The sequence below is a fragment of the Zonotrichia albicollis genome, chromosome 2, assembly GCF_047830755.1.
Source record: "Zonotrichia albicollis isolate bZonAlb1 chromosome 2, bZonAlb1.hap1, whole genome shotgun sequence".
Lineage (NCBI taxonomy): Eukaryota > Metazoa > Chordata > Aves > Passeriformes > Passerellidae > Zonotrichia > Zonotrichia albicollis.
Genome location: NC_133820.1, coordinates 2,049,198 through 2,072,167, shown reverse-complemented (window position 1 = coordinate 2,072,167; position 22,970 = coordinate 2,049,198). Strand labels below are relative to the sequence as shown.

The 22,970-nt window shown below is 37.9% G+C and overlaps 1 protein-coding gene across 5 annotated transcripts in view; it reads left to right on the top strand.

The window, feature by feature from the left end:
- Window positions 1–22,970, top strand: part of EPHA6 (EPH receptor A6) — a 367,730-nt gene that overhangs the window by 234,059 nt on the left and 110,701 nt on the right. For all 5 annotated transcript variants that reach the window (XM_074531375.1, XM_074531379.1, XM_074531363.1 and 2 more), the window contains one exon: window positions 10,723–10,847. In XM_074531375.1, coding sequence (XP_074387476.1) covers window positions 10,723–10,847 — 125 coding nt within the window. The remainder of the gene's footprint in view (window positions 1–10,722; window positions 10,848–22,970) is intronic.

The window sequence follows — 22,970 nt, the reverse complement described above, 5'->3', positions numbered from 1 at the left end:
TTTTCCAATGTAACAATATTGCAGTAGTGCAATTCCAGTGTCTAACCTTGATGTTTAACCTGAGCTGTCAAACTGAAAGTTGTCTAAATTGTCAAGCTCCGATTTTGTGCATGCTGTGATTTCTTCTGGTTGGTGCATGGTGGACACAGAGCATAATTTAACTCTGAATATCATTCTGAGGATCAGGCACTTGAAAGTTAGACCCCAGAGCACTCAGCTGCATGTCACTAATGTACTGTGTGGATATGAGCCATTCGTTCTTACAAGCAGCTCCCAGAGCTGCAGGAGCAGGGTGTTTGCTCTCTGTAAAATTTCTGCAGTGCAGAAGGCTCTTTGGGGATAGATGAAAGCTTGTTCCAGAAGGAAGCTGTATGTAGCCAGCTTGCCTTTGGACTGGGCTAAACAGAAAGCTTTGTAACCAGATAGTGTATCTGAATTTCAGAAGGCTCATCTAGTCCTTTTCCTTTTTTTTTTTTTTTTTTTCTCTGACAATAAGCTATGGGGTGCACTGATGGAAGAAGCTCAGGAAAGTGTCAAATAATGCTTCTCCAAATGTGGTCTTCCAGTTCCCAGCAGCATTCAGTAGCATCTTCGTTGATAAGGAATGTTTTCTCTGTTTCTTGCTTCAGTGTCTGTCAACTCCCTAACTTTTTGGATGCCAAATAATTTTTATGGTCCTTTTTAAAAAACAACCAGTGCAAACTCTGCATGTGTCAGTAGGTCCCCTAGACTTCATCCTTTGGACAAAAAAAGATTGTGTAGGACAGCAGTGCTCAGCTTTCCACCTTGAACCTTCCTTTTCTTTTTTTCTGTAGGAAGCACATTTGTTGTGCTACTAGAGATGAAAAACAGACCTGGGTAAAAATCTCCAAGGGCAGAGTTCAGCACACAGAATGTTGAGGAACACAAAAAACTCATTAAGTGTCAAGAAAAACAACAGAAATAGCAAAGGGGCAAAATGGAAGAGTTCTGACAATTCAGAGTCTCTTGCTAGGAGGGCATTCCTTGGGTAGTTAATTTCTCAGAATGAAAAGGCAGGCTCCTTAAGCTAGGTGATGTACTGACCTGGAGCTGTGGATGCTCAGCTTTCCCTCTCACATGAGCCTCTGTCAGGAGATTGCCTCTCCCTGAGCATGGATATGTGTAATAAATATTAAACCACAAGCTGCAGGGCATGAGCTAACTAGCAGCAAATAGTTGAAGAGGCTTCCCTTTTGAAAGGTTATTCCATAATTACCAGCCTTCCACAAACCTCTCTTGGAAATATATTTTACTACCTATCATCTGATCTAATTTCTACAGTTCTCTTCTTTCTTGCTGTTTTAATTTGTCAGAAAGATGAAAACTCTTTAGACCCCAGTGGTTTTTCAACTCTGCGGAGTTTTGTCTTTGTGAATAAAAGCAACTCAATCTTCTTGAAAGGGGAAAACACACCAAAAAAAAGGCATTTATTTTTCAAATGCATTTAATATTACTGTGACATGTTTTCAGAATATGAGTGCTGTAGTCCAGCAAGGGCCACTGGCCTCTTCTGAAGCTCAGGTTTTAGACATAACAGAAGCTAAAGGCCAGCAGCTCTTTGCTTTTAGAGTGGATTTGCTCTGATACCTTCAGGTGTCATTGCATCTATCCATCACCTTGAGAGCCTGCCCTCAGACTCAGAGGTGTGTAAACATCCCCAGTGAGCTAACTAAAATATCACATAAATGATCTTTGACTGCAGAGCATGTGCCGAGATACTTTGTCCAGTTTTTTTGATAGCTTAAACATGCTAGAGGTATTATATGGATACACCCAACTTAAAAAAAAAGAAAATAGAAGAAATTTATTGAGGATCTTGACATATCTAAAATTACTCCTGCATTTCTGTAGAGGTCACCTTTAAAGAAGATCCATGGCTGATTTTGCAATGAGCTTCTGTGCTGATGGTAGTGATGAATGTATTAAATGCTGTGGCTAAAACTAGGGCATACATTTGATCTACCAGCTCCCAAAGCAGGTTCAGTATCTCATCTCCTGACTACAGAGGGACTTAAGACAACTGGCCAAAACTAAACCCCAGTTTTTAACTTGCTTGAGTCAAGTCAGATTCTACCCTACTTGCCTAGAAATTGAACACCTAAGCTACATTTGACAGCAGCAGTGCTTTTCAAGTACAAGATTCGTGTGCATCAAGTACAAACCATTGACTTCCTGGCCTCTTAGAAGTGTTTTTTGTCTGTATGCCAGAGTTTAAAAGGGTCTGCTTTTTTGTGCATAGGTTTCCACATCAAAGATTTAAAAGATATTTGATCCTCAATGAAACAGAGCTGGACTAAACCTTTGGAATATTTTTAGCATTTATGAAGTAAATAATAAGTTACATAATTTTGTTTGTAACATCATTCTGGGAATTAATTTATAAAGGCATATTAATTTAGCATTGTTGTGGTTTATGGAATGCTTTGTTAAAATCAACATTTTTGGGGAAATCATTTGAAGATGTACATTTGAAGTCAGTATTGGATGTGTGTCTATGCACTTACACACATTCACTCAAAATATTGAAGTACAGTAGCTCTGACATTCTCTGCACATGCCAACAAACACAGCTTTTACAGAAGGTTCACAGAAGATGTTCACATAAAATATTCATGATATTCTTGCTAAAAGAAAAACCTCTTTCAGACCTGTAAAGTACTGTTTGACAGAAAATGTCTTACAATCTGATCTAGCCTCGTATTTGGATATAAACCAGAGCAGGAAAGGTTTGCTGAAATGAGTGTACATTTTATGTTTGCCTTTGTTGCATCGCAGAACGAGTGGCAATTAATGGAGTGAAAAAATGGCAGATTTCCTAGTGCTTTTTAACCTGCTTATTTCATTTTCCAGCTTCTGAGATCAATTTAGCAGCAGGAAGTTGTGCAGAGCGATTTGGTTGCAGCTGACCCTGGAGGGGCTGTTGCTGAATGAGACTTAGTTACAGCTCTGTTTGTGTAATGACGCCTTCCTAACCTCAAGTTGTGTTTCCAATCAATTTATACCAATACCCAAGTTACACCAGGAGGCTGAAAACAAAGTTCTCTGGAGAAATGTGTCACCACAGGTTGTCCCCCCATCACAGGGCACCTAGCAGTGCTGGAATGATATTTTTAATTTATGTAACACACGGGCTGGAGCACATCTTTCTTCACGCTGATTAACATCATTATAGTAGCAATCTGAATCTGCTGATAAACCAATTTCTCCTGCCTCCTTCTTTTTTAACACAGTTTTCCTTAAAAAGGAAACCCCATAAGCCACTCTGCCTTCCTTTTTAGAGGACTCCTGTGTGTCAGGAATAGTAGCCCAGGAAAGCACACACACCAACTTCAAATGTGTCACCGGCTGATAGTGAGTGGCTCACCACAATGCCTGAGTCAGGAGGAACAGTGAGCAGCACAACACAGAATATTTGAGGTTGGGAAAGCAGAAAATATGCTGGTTAGGGACATAATGTTCTGTTGCTTCTGCTCCAGGTGCCACAGCAGGGTTTATAATCATCATAAGGAGCGATAGGAAGGGAATGGACTTGCCTGGAGTGGCCTCTTGCACCCTTCCCTGGTTTTTGATCCAGAACAACATGAAGAGAAGGGCCTTTTTTCCCCAGTAATCGCATTTTTGCTGTGCCATTCAGCCACAGAAGCTGTTGCCACCTGTTGTGAGCTGATGTACTAGTCCCACACAGCCTTCTGCCAAACAAGCAGAGAGCAGCTCTGGTTTACAGGGATCTGTTCCCTCAGGAATCCCCATGACCTCTTAGATCTCTCCTTGCCTCCTGCTGCTCCAGCCCTAAAAGGCAATTGACAGGATCCAAGAATCTGCTTATTCTGATGCAAATCCCTTTGGTTGCCAGAGACCTGTTGATTTGACATTATTTCCATTTATGTGACAGGCAATCTGCTTTAGTTTTGCATATCTTTTTTGTTTGCATCTGATTCCTGGACTCGCAACCTCCCTCTGTGCTTTTTTGAACTGAATTTATTCCTCTTGCTTTAGACATACAGAACATATAAAGAAACTCCTTAAAACATAGATTTAGGTAAAGCATTTGTGTGATTTTTTTAAGGGAACGATTTTTTAAAAAAACTTGTAAGTAAGATATTTTTAATCATTCATTGTGCTATAAATTGTGTCAAATATCTCACAATACTTTTTTGAGGCTTTGCACATCATGTCATCAAAGAGAGCAGAACAGCCACACAATCTGACTGACAGCTGAGAAGGCTTTATTTTGTACTGTTGTTTTAAGTATCTCCTACTAAAATCCACTCTGAAGTAGCAGAAGCTGAGTAGGTCCTGTAAGTAAAGATTTAGGAGCACTTCCTCTGAAGCTCGAAAAATGGAGAATGGCAGCACGTTCTGCAAGTGAAAGTAAATCTGTAGTGTTGCAAAATCGTGTGGATGAATAATTACTGTCTCTTTACATAAGATCAACAATAGATGAAAGAGAAATTAGGCAGCAAGGAAGAAGGAATTGCATTATGGATCGCAAAAAAACCCCATGTTGAATCTATATTTACCCTGGAGGAAATCTGGGGTTGTGTCTATCGTGACCTTTAGCCCACAACACTGTAAGCAGAATCCAGTTTTTGACAAGGGTATCGGGTTCACTTGGCTTCCATCCACCATTTCTGAGCAAGCAAAGGAGATCTGCAAGGGGAAAGATTTTAAGATGGAGGGAGAGATGATAATTATAACTTGCTGGAGGCCTATTTTCAGTAAATGAAGTGCTTCAAAAGAAGCACACTGCTCTGCTGTCTTTGGAGTGCAAACCTTTAGGGAACCAATGTAAGAAAATGAAGTAAAAATTACTTTTTTAAACCCAAAACTTGTTAATTTGTAAGCTGTAATGCTTTGTCAGGGAAACGCCATACTCAACTTTGAACTCCAAGGTTAGTGCCACTAATAGTATCCCCTCCAAGCATTGTAACTGAATTACTACTGAAATGATTAGGAAGATAAGAGACTATTATGGGAAGAATCAAATATCTTATCTAGTCACTGTACTAATTGAAAGCAAGTTTGTGTGGTAAGAAAACAAATTCTTGCTGAATTCAGTATAAACCTGAAGATGTTTTATCCATGTGAACATCTTTAATATTCAGAGGTGGGTTATGAACTGGGGATTTTTTAACAGAAGTTTAATTTCTGTTCATATTTCAGTGGTTTGTTTCCCATGTCAGCTTGTGCTTAGGTTTTAGTCTTTTATATTCCCACACTCACACTCCTAACAAGAAAGTGCTCACGTATTGCAAATAAAGGAACTTATTGACATTCACATTGTATGTTAAGATAGCTCAGTCAAAAGATTAAAGAAAATCTCTGAAGCGCAACCAGAAAAGAATATAAACAGAGGTCTCCTGGATCCCTATCACATCCCTTGTTCATAAGATACTCTTTCTTCCCTTATCCTGAAAGATAGCAACAGAAAGATGAGCAAACAAACACAAAAGAAAGAAAGGATGAACTGCATCTCTGCTGGAGGATTAATAACCATACTGCAGGAGTGAAGACTGCTCTGGATGATAGCACAGGCACATCCTTCAGAGGACTGATCATATGCTTCACACGTGGCATTAGTAACACAGGATCAAGGCTTCAGGCCTCTTCACTTCCCTGCAAAATCCTTGGCAAACAGCTTAAATGGGTAAAGCACTGGAGGCACTGTCATTGATCAGGAAATGTTGTTTCATTGCTTCCAGTTCTGTTACTGGAGTGAAATGTCTTCTCTAAGAGATAATAAGCAGCTTATTGCCTTTCTAGTAGTATGTCCAGAATCAGAAGTGAATCTTTTTCTTATTGTGCCTTGAAATAATGTCTTTTTTTTTTTCAGATGTGGCGTTGTGAATGAAATCTCAGTGCTCTTTTTATTGATATTTATAATATGAAATCATACTCAGTGTCCAATAGTATAGGAATTGTAATATAGTTACAGAATGTAGGCTGGTGAAACACTGTGAAATTATAATAGCATTTTCTGGTATACAAAAAGTGCAAAGAGTGTTTTTACCACCTGAAAGAACACTTCAGATTTGAACCTTGATACATCTCTATTCTTTTTTCATTGATTTCCTAACATTTTTGTTTAATGGGCTTGAAATATAAGTTCTATAGTGTTAAGCATAGTTTACAGTTGGTTTAATTTGTGCCATTAATCTGTAAATGAAGCCTGAAGAACCCTTTCCTTTTCATGACCAAGAAAACAGTTTTCTTTTGTTTTCTGATCCAACACAGTCAATGTAAAGTAGTCTTCATGGCACTGGTATCTCTTCCACCCTCAACTGCCCTTCTCTTACTGAAAGAACTGGTTCCCCCAACAGGAGGAGTGCAGGCTCCCTGCGGGATGTTAAAGCAGTTTCCTCCTCTGTAGGGTGAACCTAGGAGGGATTAATGAGTTTTAAAAGAGAAGCAAGGGATTTTGAGGAGAGTTTATTCAGTATTTTCCCATAACTGCAGTTGAGAAGTGACTGAGATAAGAGAGGAGGAAGAGGCAGGGAGAGAGGTGGATTCCTTCCTCTGAAGGGAAACCCTGCTCAGAAAACAGGTGACAAAGCCCTGAATTCTGGTGAGTGTGATCTCTCCTGTACCTTGAAGCAGGCACAGGTCTCAAGGAGAGAATAACATTTAATTATGCAATTTCTGTAACTGTTGCTAATGGCAGAGAGATAGAAACAACAAACTGAATTAAACATGTGATCCCAAAGGGCGTATTTTACATATTGAGACCCCCAATATTTTACATACTGACACCCACAGCCTTCTCATGAGGATGGTGTCCAAAGGAATGAAGATCACCTACTTTGAGATCAGACAGTTATGGATAATGGAAGTCAGCCTCAGAAAAAGAAATTTTCTAGGGAAAGAACACTTAGATCTAGTCATTGTTTAATATACACATTTTCTGTCCTGTATGTATCGCATGAGGAAAAAAGGATTCTGAAAAAGAGAAGCCAAAGAAATTTAGAATAAAATCAGCTGACTCTAAATTAAATAATGCACTTCCATTATTCAATAAAAATTTGAAAAGACCAAGAAGCTTGTGGGACTAAATTAAATGAGGAGCTCACCACATTGTAGATGACTCATTGTAATTCAAGAAATTTATAACAGTGTAGAAGATGTAACAGATGGTGCAAAGAATGCTCTGTACAAAACACAGATCAGTGCTGAGCTGAAGCCACCCTTCAGCCCAGGACCAATGGCAAGAAAATGCTGCCCTTAAAGTGATTAAAACCCATGCTCCTCTTCTAAGCATTTCTTTTTTTCAAAAGGTTTCATTGGGTAACCATATAAGAGTTCTCCTGCAGCTACTGGATTTGAAACAACTAATTAACAGAACTTCCCATTGATTCATCATAGGGACATTAGAGCAGCCTTTAGGAATGGGAAAATAGGATTTACCTATCTTACAATCTTCTGCTTAAAAAGAGCTTTAACAATAAGTGGATAGAATCTCTAAGGTCTAATTGACTTCTGCTCTGGTGAGCAACAGTTATAAGGAAATTTCTCCACAGAAATGAGTGCTCTTTAGTAGCACTTCACAACAAAAGGAATAGAAACTCAGGTAGCTGTGCCTTTAATTACTTGGTTTTATTTGTCTGCTTCTTCCTACAATGAATTTCTGACTGGAATCCTGTCTGGCAAAAATAGGATCATCCTTCTGCACATACAGGAAATGGTCAATGGTGGTTCTTCTGTGCCTTTTTATTAAAAAGTACACTTTTGGGGGGGGGGTTGGTTTGGTTTTTTTTTTTGGTTTGGTTTTTGGGGGATTTTTTTGTCATATTCACAGCTTTATGTTCACATCTCTGCATTTGGTTTAGAGGATTCAGTGCTGGCACAGTGCCCCAGGTGTGATGTGAGCCTTGCTGTATGGACTTCTTGGTTTCAAGTGCAGGTCAAGCACAGGTGGTTCAGGAGAGATCTAAAGTAATTTTGTTCTGTTAATTTCAGACTGAGTTCTTTCCCAGAAAGACAACTAGGATTATTTCACATACTGAAGTTTTGAGAGGATCTTCCAATGCACCATGACTGTGCTTTTGAAATGCATTTCAACAAATGGAAGAATTACTGTGTTGAGTTTAGGCTGAAAACATGCATGAATTTTTGTATAAATTTGGAAGTTAGAACACAAGGAAAAATCCCCATCATGCAGTACATAAGAAAAGCTTGTAAAGTTGAGGCTATGATTTGAAGACATGTTATATCAGCAGTGTATATTTTATAAGCCTAAAACAACCAGGAATATAATTTTATCTACAGCTTAACCTGTTGTTTTCTGTCACCAGTCTTAGTAATTTTGGGTTGGGTTGTCTGAACAGCGAGCTCCCAGATGCTGTGGGATGAAGCTGCAGTGTGCTGATGCTCATCACCTCTAGGCAGGCACACAGGGGGTACCCCTAAATCACAGCTCAGTGCCAGTGAATGACTCAAAATGACAAATAGTAAAACTACTTATGTGAGCAGTGCCTTCCTAGGCCCTTGATCAGTGTTTAGCAATTACAAATCCGTGTTTGCTAGCTCCAGCTTTCCTTTTAACAGACCTGACTTTGTTTCTTGCTTGGAGAAGTTGATGGTACCCCAGAGAGATATTGTGAGAGCTCAACTTCACCCTCAGTTTCAAGAGTAAAAATATCGTTTTGGCTAAGGGAGTAGTTTAACCTGCCCAGGGATAACATTTTGGTTCAAATCCTGTGAATGTTTTATTTATTACTTTGTGTTTTGTTCTGTTCAGTTATTTACATTATGCTGTTTAAGGGCTTCCTGAAAACCAGGTTAATCCTTTATTCTGCATGGCAGGAGTATTTTTTTTCTCTCTGACACCCTTGCATCAGACCTGTGGTTAAAGTGGCAAAGGTGTAGAAGTTTCCTGTGTCAGCTCTTACACTTTGGTAGGGTTTTTTTTCTGGTGTTAGGTGTTGAGTTGGGGAATTTTTTTTCACATCAGGGAGGATAAAACTGTTATCCCACAGAATAGTTATCCAAAGGTAAGGCTGGATGGAAGTTAATTTTCTCTCTCAGATAAATGCATTATCACAGAGAAAAAATACACACATCTCTATGTAGAGTTTCTCTTTTTTCAAAGACAAAGACACGGTTTTGTTTTCCTGTGTTTGTTTGCATTCTAGAATTTATTTTTTTTCATTTCTTAAACCTCCTGAAATGTTTACAGGAAAGAAGACTTAGGCATGAAATTTTGTGACTAGGAGCAGATTCTCTTTTCATTTTCCTAGGGAGATCCTTTCATTCAAAATAAATCATAAAAATGTGTTATTTTTAGGAGACAACTCCATGGAAACTTAGAAGAAGTTAAGTAAGGTTCAGAAGAGAGATGAATGGGGGAGGGTGTGTAATAAACTAATATATTTTAGTGGAAAGAAATAATGAAATCTGTGAACCACTTATGGTAGCTGGATTGTTGATCTTAGTTGTGTTCAGGACTGTTGAATAATATGACTGGGTTTGCTGTAACATGTGGGAAAGCTGCACATCAATACTATTAAAGCCACATAAATGTCTGGAGAATATTTTTAGCTGTTTGACCAGATTAATAAAACAAGCAAAGATTATTTTCTAGAACACAATCTTTGCACCATTTGAAATCATTGCGTGGATAACCATGCACCTTTATTGCATTTCTGGGGTGCACTGATGAAGGAAGGAATGATGAATCTGACTTCATGTTCTCACAAGGCTAATTTATTATTTTATGATCTATATTATATTAAAGAATACTAAACTATACTAAAGAATACAGAAAGGATACTTACAGAATGCTAAAAAGATAATTATGAAAACTCGTGACTCTTTCCAGAGTCCTGACACAGCTTGGCAATGATTGGCCAATGAGTGAAAACACATCAGAAACCAATGAAGCAATAACCTATTGGTAAACAATCTCCAAACACATTCCAAAGGAGCAAAACACGGGAGAAGAAAATGAGATAATAATTTTCCTTTTTCTCGGAGGCTTCTCAGCTTCCCAGGAGAAAAATTGTGGGCAAAGGGATTTTTCAGAGAATGCGAATGCCACACACCTTCTTTTCCAAAAAGGCAAAAAAAACTGGTTCTAAATTTGGTTAATCGCAGAGTGAGATAATTTGGCTCCTAGGTGCATCCATGCATGTTGGGCCCTTTCCAGGAGCTGATTTTTCTCCCTTTGCTCGTACCCCAATCCCTTCCAGGGGCTCCTGCAGGAGCTGGCTCTTGGTGCACACAGACCTCTCACAAAGGGCTTGCCAGAAAAGGGATTCATTGCATCTGTTTTGAGCTGTGTCACTTTATGTTACCCCAGAGAGTAAATTGAATGTGCATCCTAAACGCTAGAATCATAACATTTAATGAAGGTTAAGCTGCATGCAGAATTTGCTGCCTCTGCAGTGTGGTTCTGCTCTGGACACAGTGTCCCTGGAGCCAGCAGTGCTGCCTGGTTGGGGCAGAGCCCACCCAGCCCAGTTTCTTTCCGTGTTTTTGCACAGAGCCATTTTCCAGAAGCTGCTCTGCACCTCAGCAGAGGAGTTACCAGCGTGTGCTTGAGACATTAATTCCAGGTTATATGGTTTCCCTGAGAATTGCCATCTGTCATGCTTTTCTGTCTGGAGGTCACTCCAAGTTGCCTCGGGTTGGTATCCTCAGACAGGAGGTTGGAAGGATAAACCGTGTGCTTTGTCTTTAACCCTTAGTTATCCTTTTCCCTTTCAGCACCCACCTTGATAGGTATGGTCAGGAAGGACTGGGCTTCCCAAAACAGCATTGCCCTCTCCTGGCAAGAGCCGGACTTTCCCCATGGAGCAATTCTGGACTACGAGATCAAGTACTATGAGAAAGTAGGTCTCGCTTACAGCATCACCCACACTCAGACCCTAAAGAGCAATGTGTTTTGTATTCTTAATCATATTTTTTAAAAATCTTTTCACTTGACGCCACCTACAATGCTGTGTGTTTATGCCAGACATTTTATTTTGCGTTGATTTTTTGTTGTTTTGCATCTAAGTTGTTAATGACTGTCTTATTTCACACTAGAATTGAGTAGAGCAGCAAGCAGATTGTACATTTACTCATCTCATAGTAACTACATTTAAAAACATGGATAAACTGATCACATGCTTCAATATATTTTGCTTTATAGACTGCAAAAACTTGACATTACAGTGACACTGACACAACAGAATTAAAGTGAATGGGAACATGATTTCATTTTGAGGCAAGAGATGTATTTATTTATTTATTATTGCTAAATAAAGCAATAATATGCGCATAAAGGATAGGTGCACCTGCATTGTTTAGAGGGTTACAAAAGGTTACAAGAGAAACTGTTGGATTTCTAGTGCTCTGTCAAAATCAGGCAATTTCACACATAAAAGAGCTGCAGCATGCACTACAACTAAAGGTACAAGGTGAACACATAACATGTGTTGGAAAAGCATAATTTGAAGCCTCCTTTTCCCTAAGCACAAAACATATTTGGTCATTTCCAGTTGCTGCAGGGCCTGGTACCAGTAAAAAATTCTGTGCTGAGCAGGGCCTTCAGTGCTGTAAACATAGACAGGAAATTTTCGATGTCTGTACCTTAAACAATTCCCTGCTAAGTGAGTTCTTGTGTTTCCCTGCCCCCATCTGAAGTCACAGTGAAACTGATGTGTGTGAAGATCACAAAGAACAGAAATACAAACCAAGTCATGGGAGAAAGTGTTAGGGATATTAGGCTCTGTAAATATCTGAGAATTTTATTCCTTGACTGCACTTCTCTATTGAGATTATGCAGCTTTAATGATGCAGAAGAAAGGGTAAACTGGGAAAAAAATCCAAACAATTTAAATAGGACAGCTAGAAGGAGAAGACAGATTGCTTAGAATATTTGGTAAGCCAAACCAAGAACCCTATTTTCCTACTCTAATGGAATTCCTTCAGGTTCTCATCCATTATCATAGCAAGGCCCATTATAACTTGAACTTCTTTTCTTCATTGATATTAAAGAGGTTAATTTAACACAACAAATTGTGAGATTTTATTCAGTTGAAAGGAATAGTTCCAACAGTTCTGTAGCCATTGGTATAGATGTTAAATTACAACTTTTAGATATGTATTCAATAAAATCCTTTCTCAATGGATTATGTGCCAAGACCAGTCAGTGCTGAGTGACAAGGCAAATAATTTTTCTTGGAGGTCTACTTCCTCCTTAGCCTTGACCATTGTGCAGCAAGACTACAGGCACAGGCTTTAAGACCCTTTGCTAGAAACAGTTTAAATCACTCTTATCTGTTTTTATGAGAAAAAAGAGAACAGTTTTCTGTGTCCACCTTTTAAAATATATAAGGAGCATCTTCTATTTATAAACTGTTTCTTCTGAGGTCAGGGGAGATAAAATTCACTGCTGGCACCTTCCAGTGTGTAATTTGCAAGACCTGTCTTGGAGACAGGTTCTAGATCAGAGAAATTAATAACCCATTACTGCAAGTCATTCTGCTTATTTACAGCATTAAATTGGAAAATGTTATTTGACGCCATTTTAATATTTAAATTTTGCTTTAATCATATTTAAATCAAGAAGCATACGTTACAAAACTGGCTAAGTGTAGTGGCCAAATGCAAATAAAATTTTATTTTGAGAAAGAAAAAGGGATGGTTCCTACCTCAAAGCCAGAAAATATTAATATGCACTATTAATTTTATGTTTCAATTAGTTTTTTTCTTCTTCACTGTGGAGCTCTGTATATTGAAAAGCATAGTTTGTGTTGTGACAGGGCTAGATGTAGCCAGTGACAGTGTAATCTCTCAGCCTTCCCAGGAACTCTGAAACAGGGGAATATCAGCATTCCTGTTCTCAGCAGAAGTGACAAAATAGGGATATTGCATGCTCACAGAAAGTATGATAAGAGTGAAATAATTTTCTACTGGATCTAGTATGAATTTATCACAAAGACATCCCTCTAACAGAGAGTAAAAAATGCAGGTAAATTTGAAGAATGTGTTAAATTTGAAAAGGTCAGAAATTCTATTAATGTCTTAGGGAGTCAAGAAAAAGGCATAAAACAGTAGTCTTAGCTACTAATAAACAGACTAGGTAGAAAAATGGAACAACTTTTGCAGTTCATCTCTATCCCTTTCTAGCTGTCATTTGTATTTAGTAAAGAAAGGTTTTATTCTGATAAACAATATAAGAAAAGGAATGTCCTCATCAAATACAACCACTCAATCCCTCAAATTCAGCCGATTATATCAGTTTCTTAACTTCTTGAAGCTCTGAGGAATTATGCAATACTCTAAACTTTTACAATTATTACTGCTATTTCTTTTAAGCTTCCTTGTTGACATTTGAAAAATTGTGAGTACATCATTGGTGAGCACATTAGGGGAGCAGCCTGCTTTTAATTATCACCAGTAGGAGTTCTGTGGCTCACAAATGGAAGTTGTATCTTGTCATGGGCTCCCAAAGTTTTCTGGAAGATATGTAAACTTCAGAAATCAAATAGCTGCCCAATAAACTGTAAGCACTCCACAAAATGGGGCAGTTTCCAACAACTTCATAAGGAAGACAAATTAATGATGATGAGCATGGAAGATAAAGATGCATCTTTCCATTCATTTCCAGAAGAAGCACAAGGAGGCTACACTGTGCCAATTATGCAAGAAATTTGTATTTATACTCTTGTAAAATACAAATTACTCACAGAGAACTATCAAAAGATCAGGTCCTCTGTGAAAAATGTTCTTCTGATAAAGACTAGCAAGTTATAAAGAAATAAAGTAGATAAGGAGAGTTACCCAGAGGTCTCAATAAGTTACAAATAGGGATTCATACATTAATTTCAAAGTACAATAAAGCAGTTCAATAATTTTTCTGCTTTAAAGTACCTTTTGCTATATGACCTTCATTTCTCCGGGGAATTGCTGTAAAACATTCAGAACTTCAGGAAATATTGTCTCTAAAAATTAAAATCTTGGGCCAATAACAAAATTTCATTGTGAGTCGGTTGTACAGATTTGTAGTTTCTTATTTTGGAGTGCACTGGTACATTTTTATGTGGTTGTCTGACAAGAGGTCATTTTGTTCTGCAGCCTTTCAGCCAAAAATGCAGTGAACAAAATCTGACCTGGGACAAAATTAGAGAGCTGATTTGGCCTGGGAGAACAAAAATTCCTCAGCTTTCAGTCCAAGATTCTTCAAGTTCTGTCACAGCAAAGAGAAAGGGTTTTCAACTGTTTGAATAGTTGTGTGATGTAACCAGACAGAGAATATCATGATCCTGAAATAATTGCCTTGTTGAGGCTTGGTAGTTGAAATGCCTGATTTCAGGTAGATTATGAATCATTCTGAAGTCTGTGCCTTGCATAGTAAGTGAGTCTTTACAGCAACACACAGAAAATCAGTTAAATGTTTGCCCCTGGAGATTCTAAGACATGCTCATAAAAGCATTTCTTCATAGACCACCTTTGGGATCTTGAGATACTACACATTGCAAATTCTCTCTGTTGATACAGGGTGTCTGCCCTACTCTGTACTCTGTCCATTATATTCTATGGTCCCTTGATATCATCCACAAACACCATTTTTTATTTTTTTTCTGAAAGAAAAAATCTCTCATGTGCCATAGTGTCTTTCCCTTTAAAAGTCAAACTCATTAATATAATCTCATTGCCACTGCTAATTGCAATTAATTTTTCTTTTATACTTTAAACTATTACTCAGACACTGACCAAAGCTTGCACTATTTGCAGCATTCCAGGGCATCATAATCTCTTTACCTCTCGTTAAAAGTGTTTCATGTTTGAGGCAGATGAAGTGGTGGGGCCTTGTTAGAGCCTTGTAGTGACAATTCCTCCTTCTGTAGGAATTCCCTCATGGGAAAGGGAACTCAGCACACAGTAAATATAAATCCCACCAGCTGCACTCCAGGTTGTGCAGCTGAACTGGAAAACACTTATTCCTCCCCTTTCCATCCAAACCCAGAAAGTTAATCATCAAAAATTAATGTTCCCTAAGACCTGCATTAGGCATACCAAGCTGTGCACATATCAGCAACAGTATTAAGTTGTTATTTGTTCTCCCACATGGCCCAAGCACAGCAGCTGGATTGCATTTCCTGTTACACACAGGATAACATATAATTAGCTAAGGAAGCCTGTCTGTAGAGAAGGGATTTTAATGGAATGTACCCAAGCAGTAACCCGAGGCATTGCAGTGAAATCTCTAAATAGAGAAGGTAGAGAATATCTTTAAAATCAGGATTTGGAGGAGGGGGGTGATATTTCTTTGCTTTCTTGTCTTTTGATGAAATTTAAAGCCAAATCCCTTTGCCAAAATACTTCATTTTGTTGGGAGATTCAATTTGCAGTTCACAGGCAGTTTTCACATAAAACAATTAACCCACTTCCATAGGACAGTGAGTGGACAGGATATGTAGGACATCAGATATTACTTCTCCTTCATCCCAGTATTATTTAGAATGGAATTAATAAATAGAAGTGAGAAAATAACTGAGCAGTAGAGGCAAGGAGGAAATTAGTTTTCCAGTGAGATTTGAAAAAGAGATGAAGAGCTGATGAGGCAGAGAGATGATAGAGGAAAGTACCAGATTTAAAGAATTAGAAAGCAGCATGACCTTGTTAATTTTTCTATCAGTCTACAGCTGTCTTCACTTAACTTATACAAGAAATGATGTGCAGTCTTAAAATCTAATATTAAACCAAAGACTGCTATTTCTTTGAGTAATCATTAATATGAATTAAAATGAGACATCCCGAATTTGAGTGACAGACCTTTAGGTAAATTACATGATAGGAATAATGAGAAAATTTAAGACTCTCAGTGCATAATGTTTTGAGTGACAGAATTATTTTTATAAGAATTAATATGGAAAATTATAAACACTATGAGACTCATCCTGGTTTAGAGAGCACCAGATGTTCCTCTGTGTCTTCTCCAGCCAAGGAGATATTGCATAATGATCTTCTCAAATTAATTAACCTGACCCTGCTTGAGTATGGGCTGGAATCAGCCTCAGTGAACAGGAGCCAAACATGTTCTCAGTAGATAAAATAAGGACATTTCTCATAAGAAGCCACCTCATGTGGATCACATTCAGTCCTCAGAATTTCTGGGTGGAATTTTGAAATGTGCAGTAAAATCAGCCATTTCTCTTGTCAATTCCTCTGCCTTTCTGTGAGGTCTGTGGCACACATGGCATGTGTGAAGTTCACTACTTAAAGAGCCAAAAGTTTCCATTCTCTCCACCTCTTTAGCCACCACTTTGCACAATGTTTAACTAAGAAGGAACATTTCCTTTCAGACACAGCTGTTACAGCTCCCCTATTTCCTTTAAGCACTAGCTGTTACTTTTTTGGTTCAGATTTTTCTTTTATGGTAGATTTTTATATCCTGAAGACGAATGTATGCAGCAGCTCCCGGTGGCATGAGGCTGAAGGCAGCCTGGGGGCTGTGTGACATTGCCCATGGCCAGAGGGGTTTGTTTGCTATTGTTTGTTTGTGGCTGGGTTCTTGGCATGTGCTGGTTCTTTCTTCTGGGCATGTTCCTTTATTGTTGCTATCCCTGTTGCTAAATTTTAAAGTCAACATCACTGATAGGATTGGGGAACAGGTATAGCCTGACAACAGTAGGGATAAGCAGCTGAGCACTTCAGGCCATTTATTGAGTATACATAAAAGCTGCTTGCTTCAAATGATCAACTGGGGAAATTTTAACTTCATGCTAATAATTATTTTTTTTTAATGCACAGTTTTCTTCTGTAATATTTTTCAAATTATTCAAATGATTTAAGGCATAAGTAGCAATCTGCTGCCTGCAAGTGAAATGTTTCTGATATGACTGGAATCAAGAAATGTAGGAGTCATGCAATAATACATTTTCATTACGTTTTCAACAATTCTCATCAAAGCAAAAGTGCTGAGTGTTTGGAATGTACAAGAGGTTTTGGGCAGTAGTTTTAGGCAGCTCTTAGTGTTTGTTCATAGCATGTCACAGGGAGGCACCAGGGCTCTGAGCAGCACCTCAGGCATTCTCAGCCCTTTGTAGCTCCTGGGAAATGAACCATGTCTGCTGAATGTTTTTTAAAAATAATCACTACAAATGTGCTTTGGGATGTAATCATTAAAATGAAATCTCCTAGCTTATTTTAGCATAGTAAGTGGTGTTAAACAAGCTTCTCAGTTTTTCTGTTCTGCTGTTATTAACCCAGATTCCCAAGGGAAAAAATGAAAAAGCCTCAGATTCTGAAAAGAGAAAAAAAATAGGTTTTGAACTGTTGAAAAGAGAGTGACTAATTACCAGACTCTCTGACCAGATATAATTTTTGCCTTGCTGGAAAGAACCTAAGGAGCTTGCAGCAGCCATTTTTAATGACACCAATGTAATTACTGTATAGGAGAAAAAGAAATCTGGCATCTAAATATCAATTACATGCAGCAAAGGGTTTATCAAAGAAATTCTAAGCTAGACCTCTATTAGATGCCTGGTTTGGCTTGTCTACTAATCATTGTTGTCAATTATTTAGAAACAGCTTCTGAACTTTTCTGTTTAATAATAAAGTAGCCTATAGAGGTATTGCTGTTGTTCCTGCTGAGCCAGAAATTCTCAATGAGAAGTATAATGCTGTTTAAGCAAGCCTGGTGGATTTGATATTAACAAAAAAACCCCATACTTAAGTCTCTGCTGATCTTGTGTTCCTGCCTGCAGCCAATACCATTTTCTCCAAGGAAAAGTCCATGTACACTGCTAATTCCAGTAACTGCCTAGAAGAGCTGCACAAATGCAGAAAAAGTGTATTAATGGTTTTGTATAAGTGGTTTTCAAATGCTTTCAAGGGCATAGGAATAAGCATAGGAGGTATGCAAACTATTACAAAACAACAAACACAACTAGTTCCATACCTCAAACAAAGCTAAGAAAGCTAAATTCATGGATAACAAAGATTGGTTGTAATAAAATTACTTATTATTGGTTTTTTCTATCCTTTAAAGCCTTTGAACCTCAGGAAAAGTAGTTTTCAGAATTGTGCACTGACACAGGACTAATAATAATAATAATAATAATAATAATAATAATAGTGTTAGCCGCAGGAATCAGTGTTAATCTTATGTGTTTAGGTGGGGTCAAAAATCAGAAGCAGCTGTTTTATAGAGCAGAAAGTTTCAGCTAAGGCAACATTTAGATGATTTTGATGAACATACAGTAAAAAGGAAATGTTTTCTCATCAGAGATAATGTATCAGTTGCACAAAAGGAAGTGGTAAGGAGTTGAACATGTTTAGTCTGAATTAGCAAAGTAGAGAATGTACTCCCAAAGCATTTTATTTTTGTTGTGTCTGTTCTTATCAATTGCCTGCAGTGTGTTCACCTTGGAGTTCAGGTGCACTAAGTTTTTGTTGCATATGATAATAGAGTTGGAGTTCCCTCAGATACCTTAACACCCATTCAGGAGTCAAACTCTGGGTTTAAAAATTTCACAGATTTTTAGCAAAAAAAATGGCAAGTTTTGTGAACAATGACCTAAACATAACAAGCATACCTGCCAAATGATGGTCGTCTGAATGAAAGTGATTTTACTTATTTATAATTAAATACAATGTCTACATCTCCAGATCTCTAAAATCAGTCAGAATGTTTCCTTTAGATCCTCTTAAAATACAAAGTAGCTTTAAAATTTAAAAAAATCATCTGTGAGCCCAAACTCTTGAAAGCTGGAGCTGGCACAGTGATTTTTGCAATATATGGATGATTTACAGCCATAAAGGTGGGTTCATAGATTAAATCATAACTATGCCTTGAGACATGAGTTTATATCTTTGTCTAAATGAAGGAGTGTTCAGATATTGTTACAGTTTCTTCCTGCAATATTCAATGCATTCAAGAGATACCTGGAGAGGTACAAAGGTATGAGAGTAAAACTGAAAAAAGTTCCTTTTTTTCTGTCTCTTTTTTCTAAGACTGCATTTCAATTGTACTTTAAGCACAGAAAAGGACAGGATATTAGTTTTCCTCTTTGAATGGTCTCCTTTTCACATTAAATGATGCCACTGACTGTATAATATTAGCAACCTCTTTTTTATTAAGTAGCAGTGTCCCCAAAGCAGTCATTCTGGGATAAGGGAGAAATATCCAAAGGGAAAGAGGAAGCTCCTTTAGGAAGAGCCCCTCCATCTTAATGCACCAAACCACTACTTTCCTGTTTAATATCAGTATAATCACTTTACTGTGTATTAAACAAAAGCTGTGGGTTTGGTGTGGGGATGTGGTTGTTGGAATCAAAATGAACACTAGAGGAGCTTTTAATTTAAACTAATAATTTCATCAGCCAACTTGAATTCATAAAAATTGCACCTCATTCAGTAACTCCCATGTAGTTTTGTTATTGTCCCTGAATAAGCCCACAAATATTTATTTGATGGATTGAAACAAGAAAAATCTTGGAATTCTCTGCTTTTCTTGTGCGTTTTTTAATGTATTTGCATTAGTAGTTTCAAAGTGCCCTTTCTTGATGTGCTTGTTGGGATGGCTGAGTTAACAACCTATTATTATGTACTCCTTACCGAGCTGTTAATAGCTTTAGAGTCTTTTGCAGGAATTCACCTGCTGCTCATAAACAGATTTATGTTGCTCTAGGAACTTCACCAGGTTGATGCATCTTGTATTTGCAATGACCTTGTACAAACTACCTGGTTTTCATGCTTATACAAGTATTTATATTATAGTAACAAAAGTCTTTAGTGGCTGGAGCAGCTCTTTTTAAAAGGTATTGATATCCATCTGTGAATTTTGTTAACAGTTTTTCAGATTGTTGTTTTTGCCACCACCAGAAATTATATTTCTGCCCAAGTTAGCTATATCAGAAATGGGCACTTCCCAAAACAATTGAACAAAAACTTGCTGTGTCAATCTGAAAGTGCAAAATCAGCTTTTTGATTTACTTGCTGGTTTGTTTACTTTGCCCTTGAAATTCATGTTAAATTAATTGGAAAAAAAGATTGCTGTTTTTGCTTTACACGCCATTAACTCACCGAGGTGTTTGAAGAAAACATGAACTTAAGGAATATGCTGTATTTATTGTTGATGTATTGCCAAGTTCTGCACTACAGTCATGACACCAGAGGTGAATTCAACCCTTCTGAGTTGGCATTACAAGATAGGTGTTTGCTGTTTGCCTGCATTGAAACACAAAAAGATTTTTGCATGTGCTCACAAATGCACCAAAATATGTGATATTTGAGTGACTTCAATAGCTATTATATGTTTATATCTGAATAGGCTCACATAATGAAAAACAATACACAATCTCTACATAGAGATCAGCAGGTTCCCCCTTGCCTCTGATTTATTATTTGTATTGCACTGATTAAAGTCAAACATTAGTTAGTGTCAGATTTTGTGTTTTAGGGCCAAAATTCTTCCTCCAAAATTGATTTTTGTTGGATGGTTGAAATCTGTCTTAATATTGTCAGCATTATTCTATGCTTATAAATCCCAATTTTCTTTGAAAAGGGAAGTATTTGTCCCAAAGGCACACATTCACAGTTAGCATATGAAAGACTTGTTACCATTTAACATTCGTATGGTCTCAAATGAATCCTAATGACTTCAGTCTTTTTTTTTCCAGAATAGAAAATCTGAATAGCAATCTGATTCAATTCAGTCTATAAAAGTAGATATTTTGCTTACTTAAATAAAAGTGATAGCTTTATTAATACCACTGAATTTGTTTCCAAGCTGTTGTATATCAATAAGTATCTTTTCTGGATTTGCCAGGCAGGAAACATTCAGTAGCAAATGAAAAGCAAAAATTCTGCATTAGTCTGCTCTTTTAATATTAAAAGTTATTTATGTAGATGATTCAAACTAAGCTGAAACCAATCTTAAAATAAGCCCAGGGAGTCTACATGTCCTTACATCCTAAAAGGCTGCAACACATCTTAGAAAGGAGTTTTAAAGGCATGATTCCACAAGAGGTTTTTAGTACAGAATGTGGTTTTAGTACAGAATGTGGTTTTTGTGAGGGTGTTTGTAGAGCTGCAAGCATCCCACAGGAGTTGAAATTTCCCAGCAAGGGTTTACAAACCTGACAAAATACTCAGCACTGAAAGGAAGCCCTAATCCAAACCCTGGCCCTGTCTGCCTGTGAATATTGTAGGGATTCTGAAATGAAGTGAATTAAGGCAATTTGTCAGCAGCACTATTAGAGCTGAGTTCTGTGTAGCTGACTCAGTGCTGTACTACATTTTTGGATTGGTAGACTCATTTGATTTTCACAGCTTTGAGCATATGTTGTGGGCTGTTGGGATTTTTTGGGAGGGAAGGGGGAGCAGTTGTTGGGGTTTTTAGGGGATTTTTTAAAATTTATTTTGTAGTGTTTTTTGATGGGGGGTTGTTAAAGTAGAGTGCTGGCTGCTCTGTGCTGAAGCAAGTCACCTCACTGTAGAAGTGTTCTGAAAAATTGGATGATTGCTCTTGTATTGGAATTCCACTTCCCTTGTACGATGCTTCTCTGCATTTCAGTTGCCTTCACACTTGAGTAGGAAATAGGATCCCCAAAGTTTGAGTTCTGCCCCAGCAGTTCTGTGTGCACAGCTGTGGTGTTACCTGTGCTGGTAATGCTGGGTGTGAGAACATTGCCTGCCCCATGGCTCAGCAACTTGGAGACCTTCAGGTGTTTGGACTGTGACTTTTTTCACATCACACAAGTTGTCCCTTTTTGTTATCTTTCTTCCAGGGTTTGCATTTTCAATTTAAATATTTTATTATCCGGTGACCTACTTCCCATCTGTAGCTAGAAGTTCTGTTTCTATGATATACACAGATATTTTGAAATTGGCTGAACATGTTACTGATATTGATTATTATTCACTACTTCTTGTAGTCAAGAAACTGAAATATATTCAATAAATTGTCAGAAAGTGGATTTTTTAAAAAAATCCCCACAGTATTTTTTAAACACAGTTTGTAATTAAACTTGTTGCCTAGGGATGTTTTGGAGGCCAGAAGCAAATTTTGTTGGAGGAATAATTAAGGAAATTCCTGGAAGAAAAGTCTATGAGCTGTAAGACCCAATGAAGTAAATTTAGTCGATTCAGAAAGCCACTGATCTGCAGATTGCTGGGCTCTGGGGGAGTGATAAGGGTAAAAATGGGGGGAAGGAACCTGCAGTGGCACCAGGACCTCGTTCAGAATTGTGAACCATGAACCTCACACACCAAAGGAATGACTTGGCAATCAGCCCACTCTATATCCATGGGTCTCTGGGCTTGTTTAACAGCAAAGAAATTTTCCAATATTCACATTTTCAGGATTGCTTCTGTTTCCTGTTGCACTGTATTTGTCAGCAGGTTTATTACATCATTTTGAAGTAAACCTTAGCGTTAGATATCCCAGGAGAAAATGTGCTTTACTGTCCTAAGGTGAATTCTGAGCTGAATTTTTTACCTTAGAAGTTTAGTTCATGCTTGCAGTAGCTTCCTCCTTCTTTCCAACTGGAAAAAAAAAAAAAAAACCCTTAAAATTAGTGAAAAGATTAGAAAATTCTTCAAGGCAGCTGGAGAAGCTGGCACTTTTATATGCAGAAGTTAGAGAGATTTCTGGAGGCCCTGGTGCAGAGGTTTTCTCTGGTAAATACTTTTAATTAACAAACAACCATTTTCAGAGTAGCTTATTAGTGCCAGAAATACGGGATTTGATATATGTGCTCATCTGACAACCCAGGCCATGTTCTCCAGCTGCCTTTGTTAAATGCTGGATTGCTCCCTGTTCCATCCCAAGCTTCAGGCCTGGTTTTATTTCACTTTGATCTCCTTGTTGGGACAGTCAGCTCTCTCCTGCCTGCTGCCTTCACACCGGGCAGTCCCACTTGGCCCAGCATGTGAAGCACTCAGTTTTTGCTCTGCCCAGCCCTCACCTCCCTGTGCTGGTGAGAATTTAACATTGTTTTAGAGCCTCTCTGTCCTCA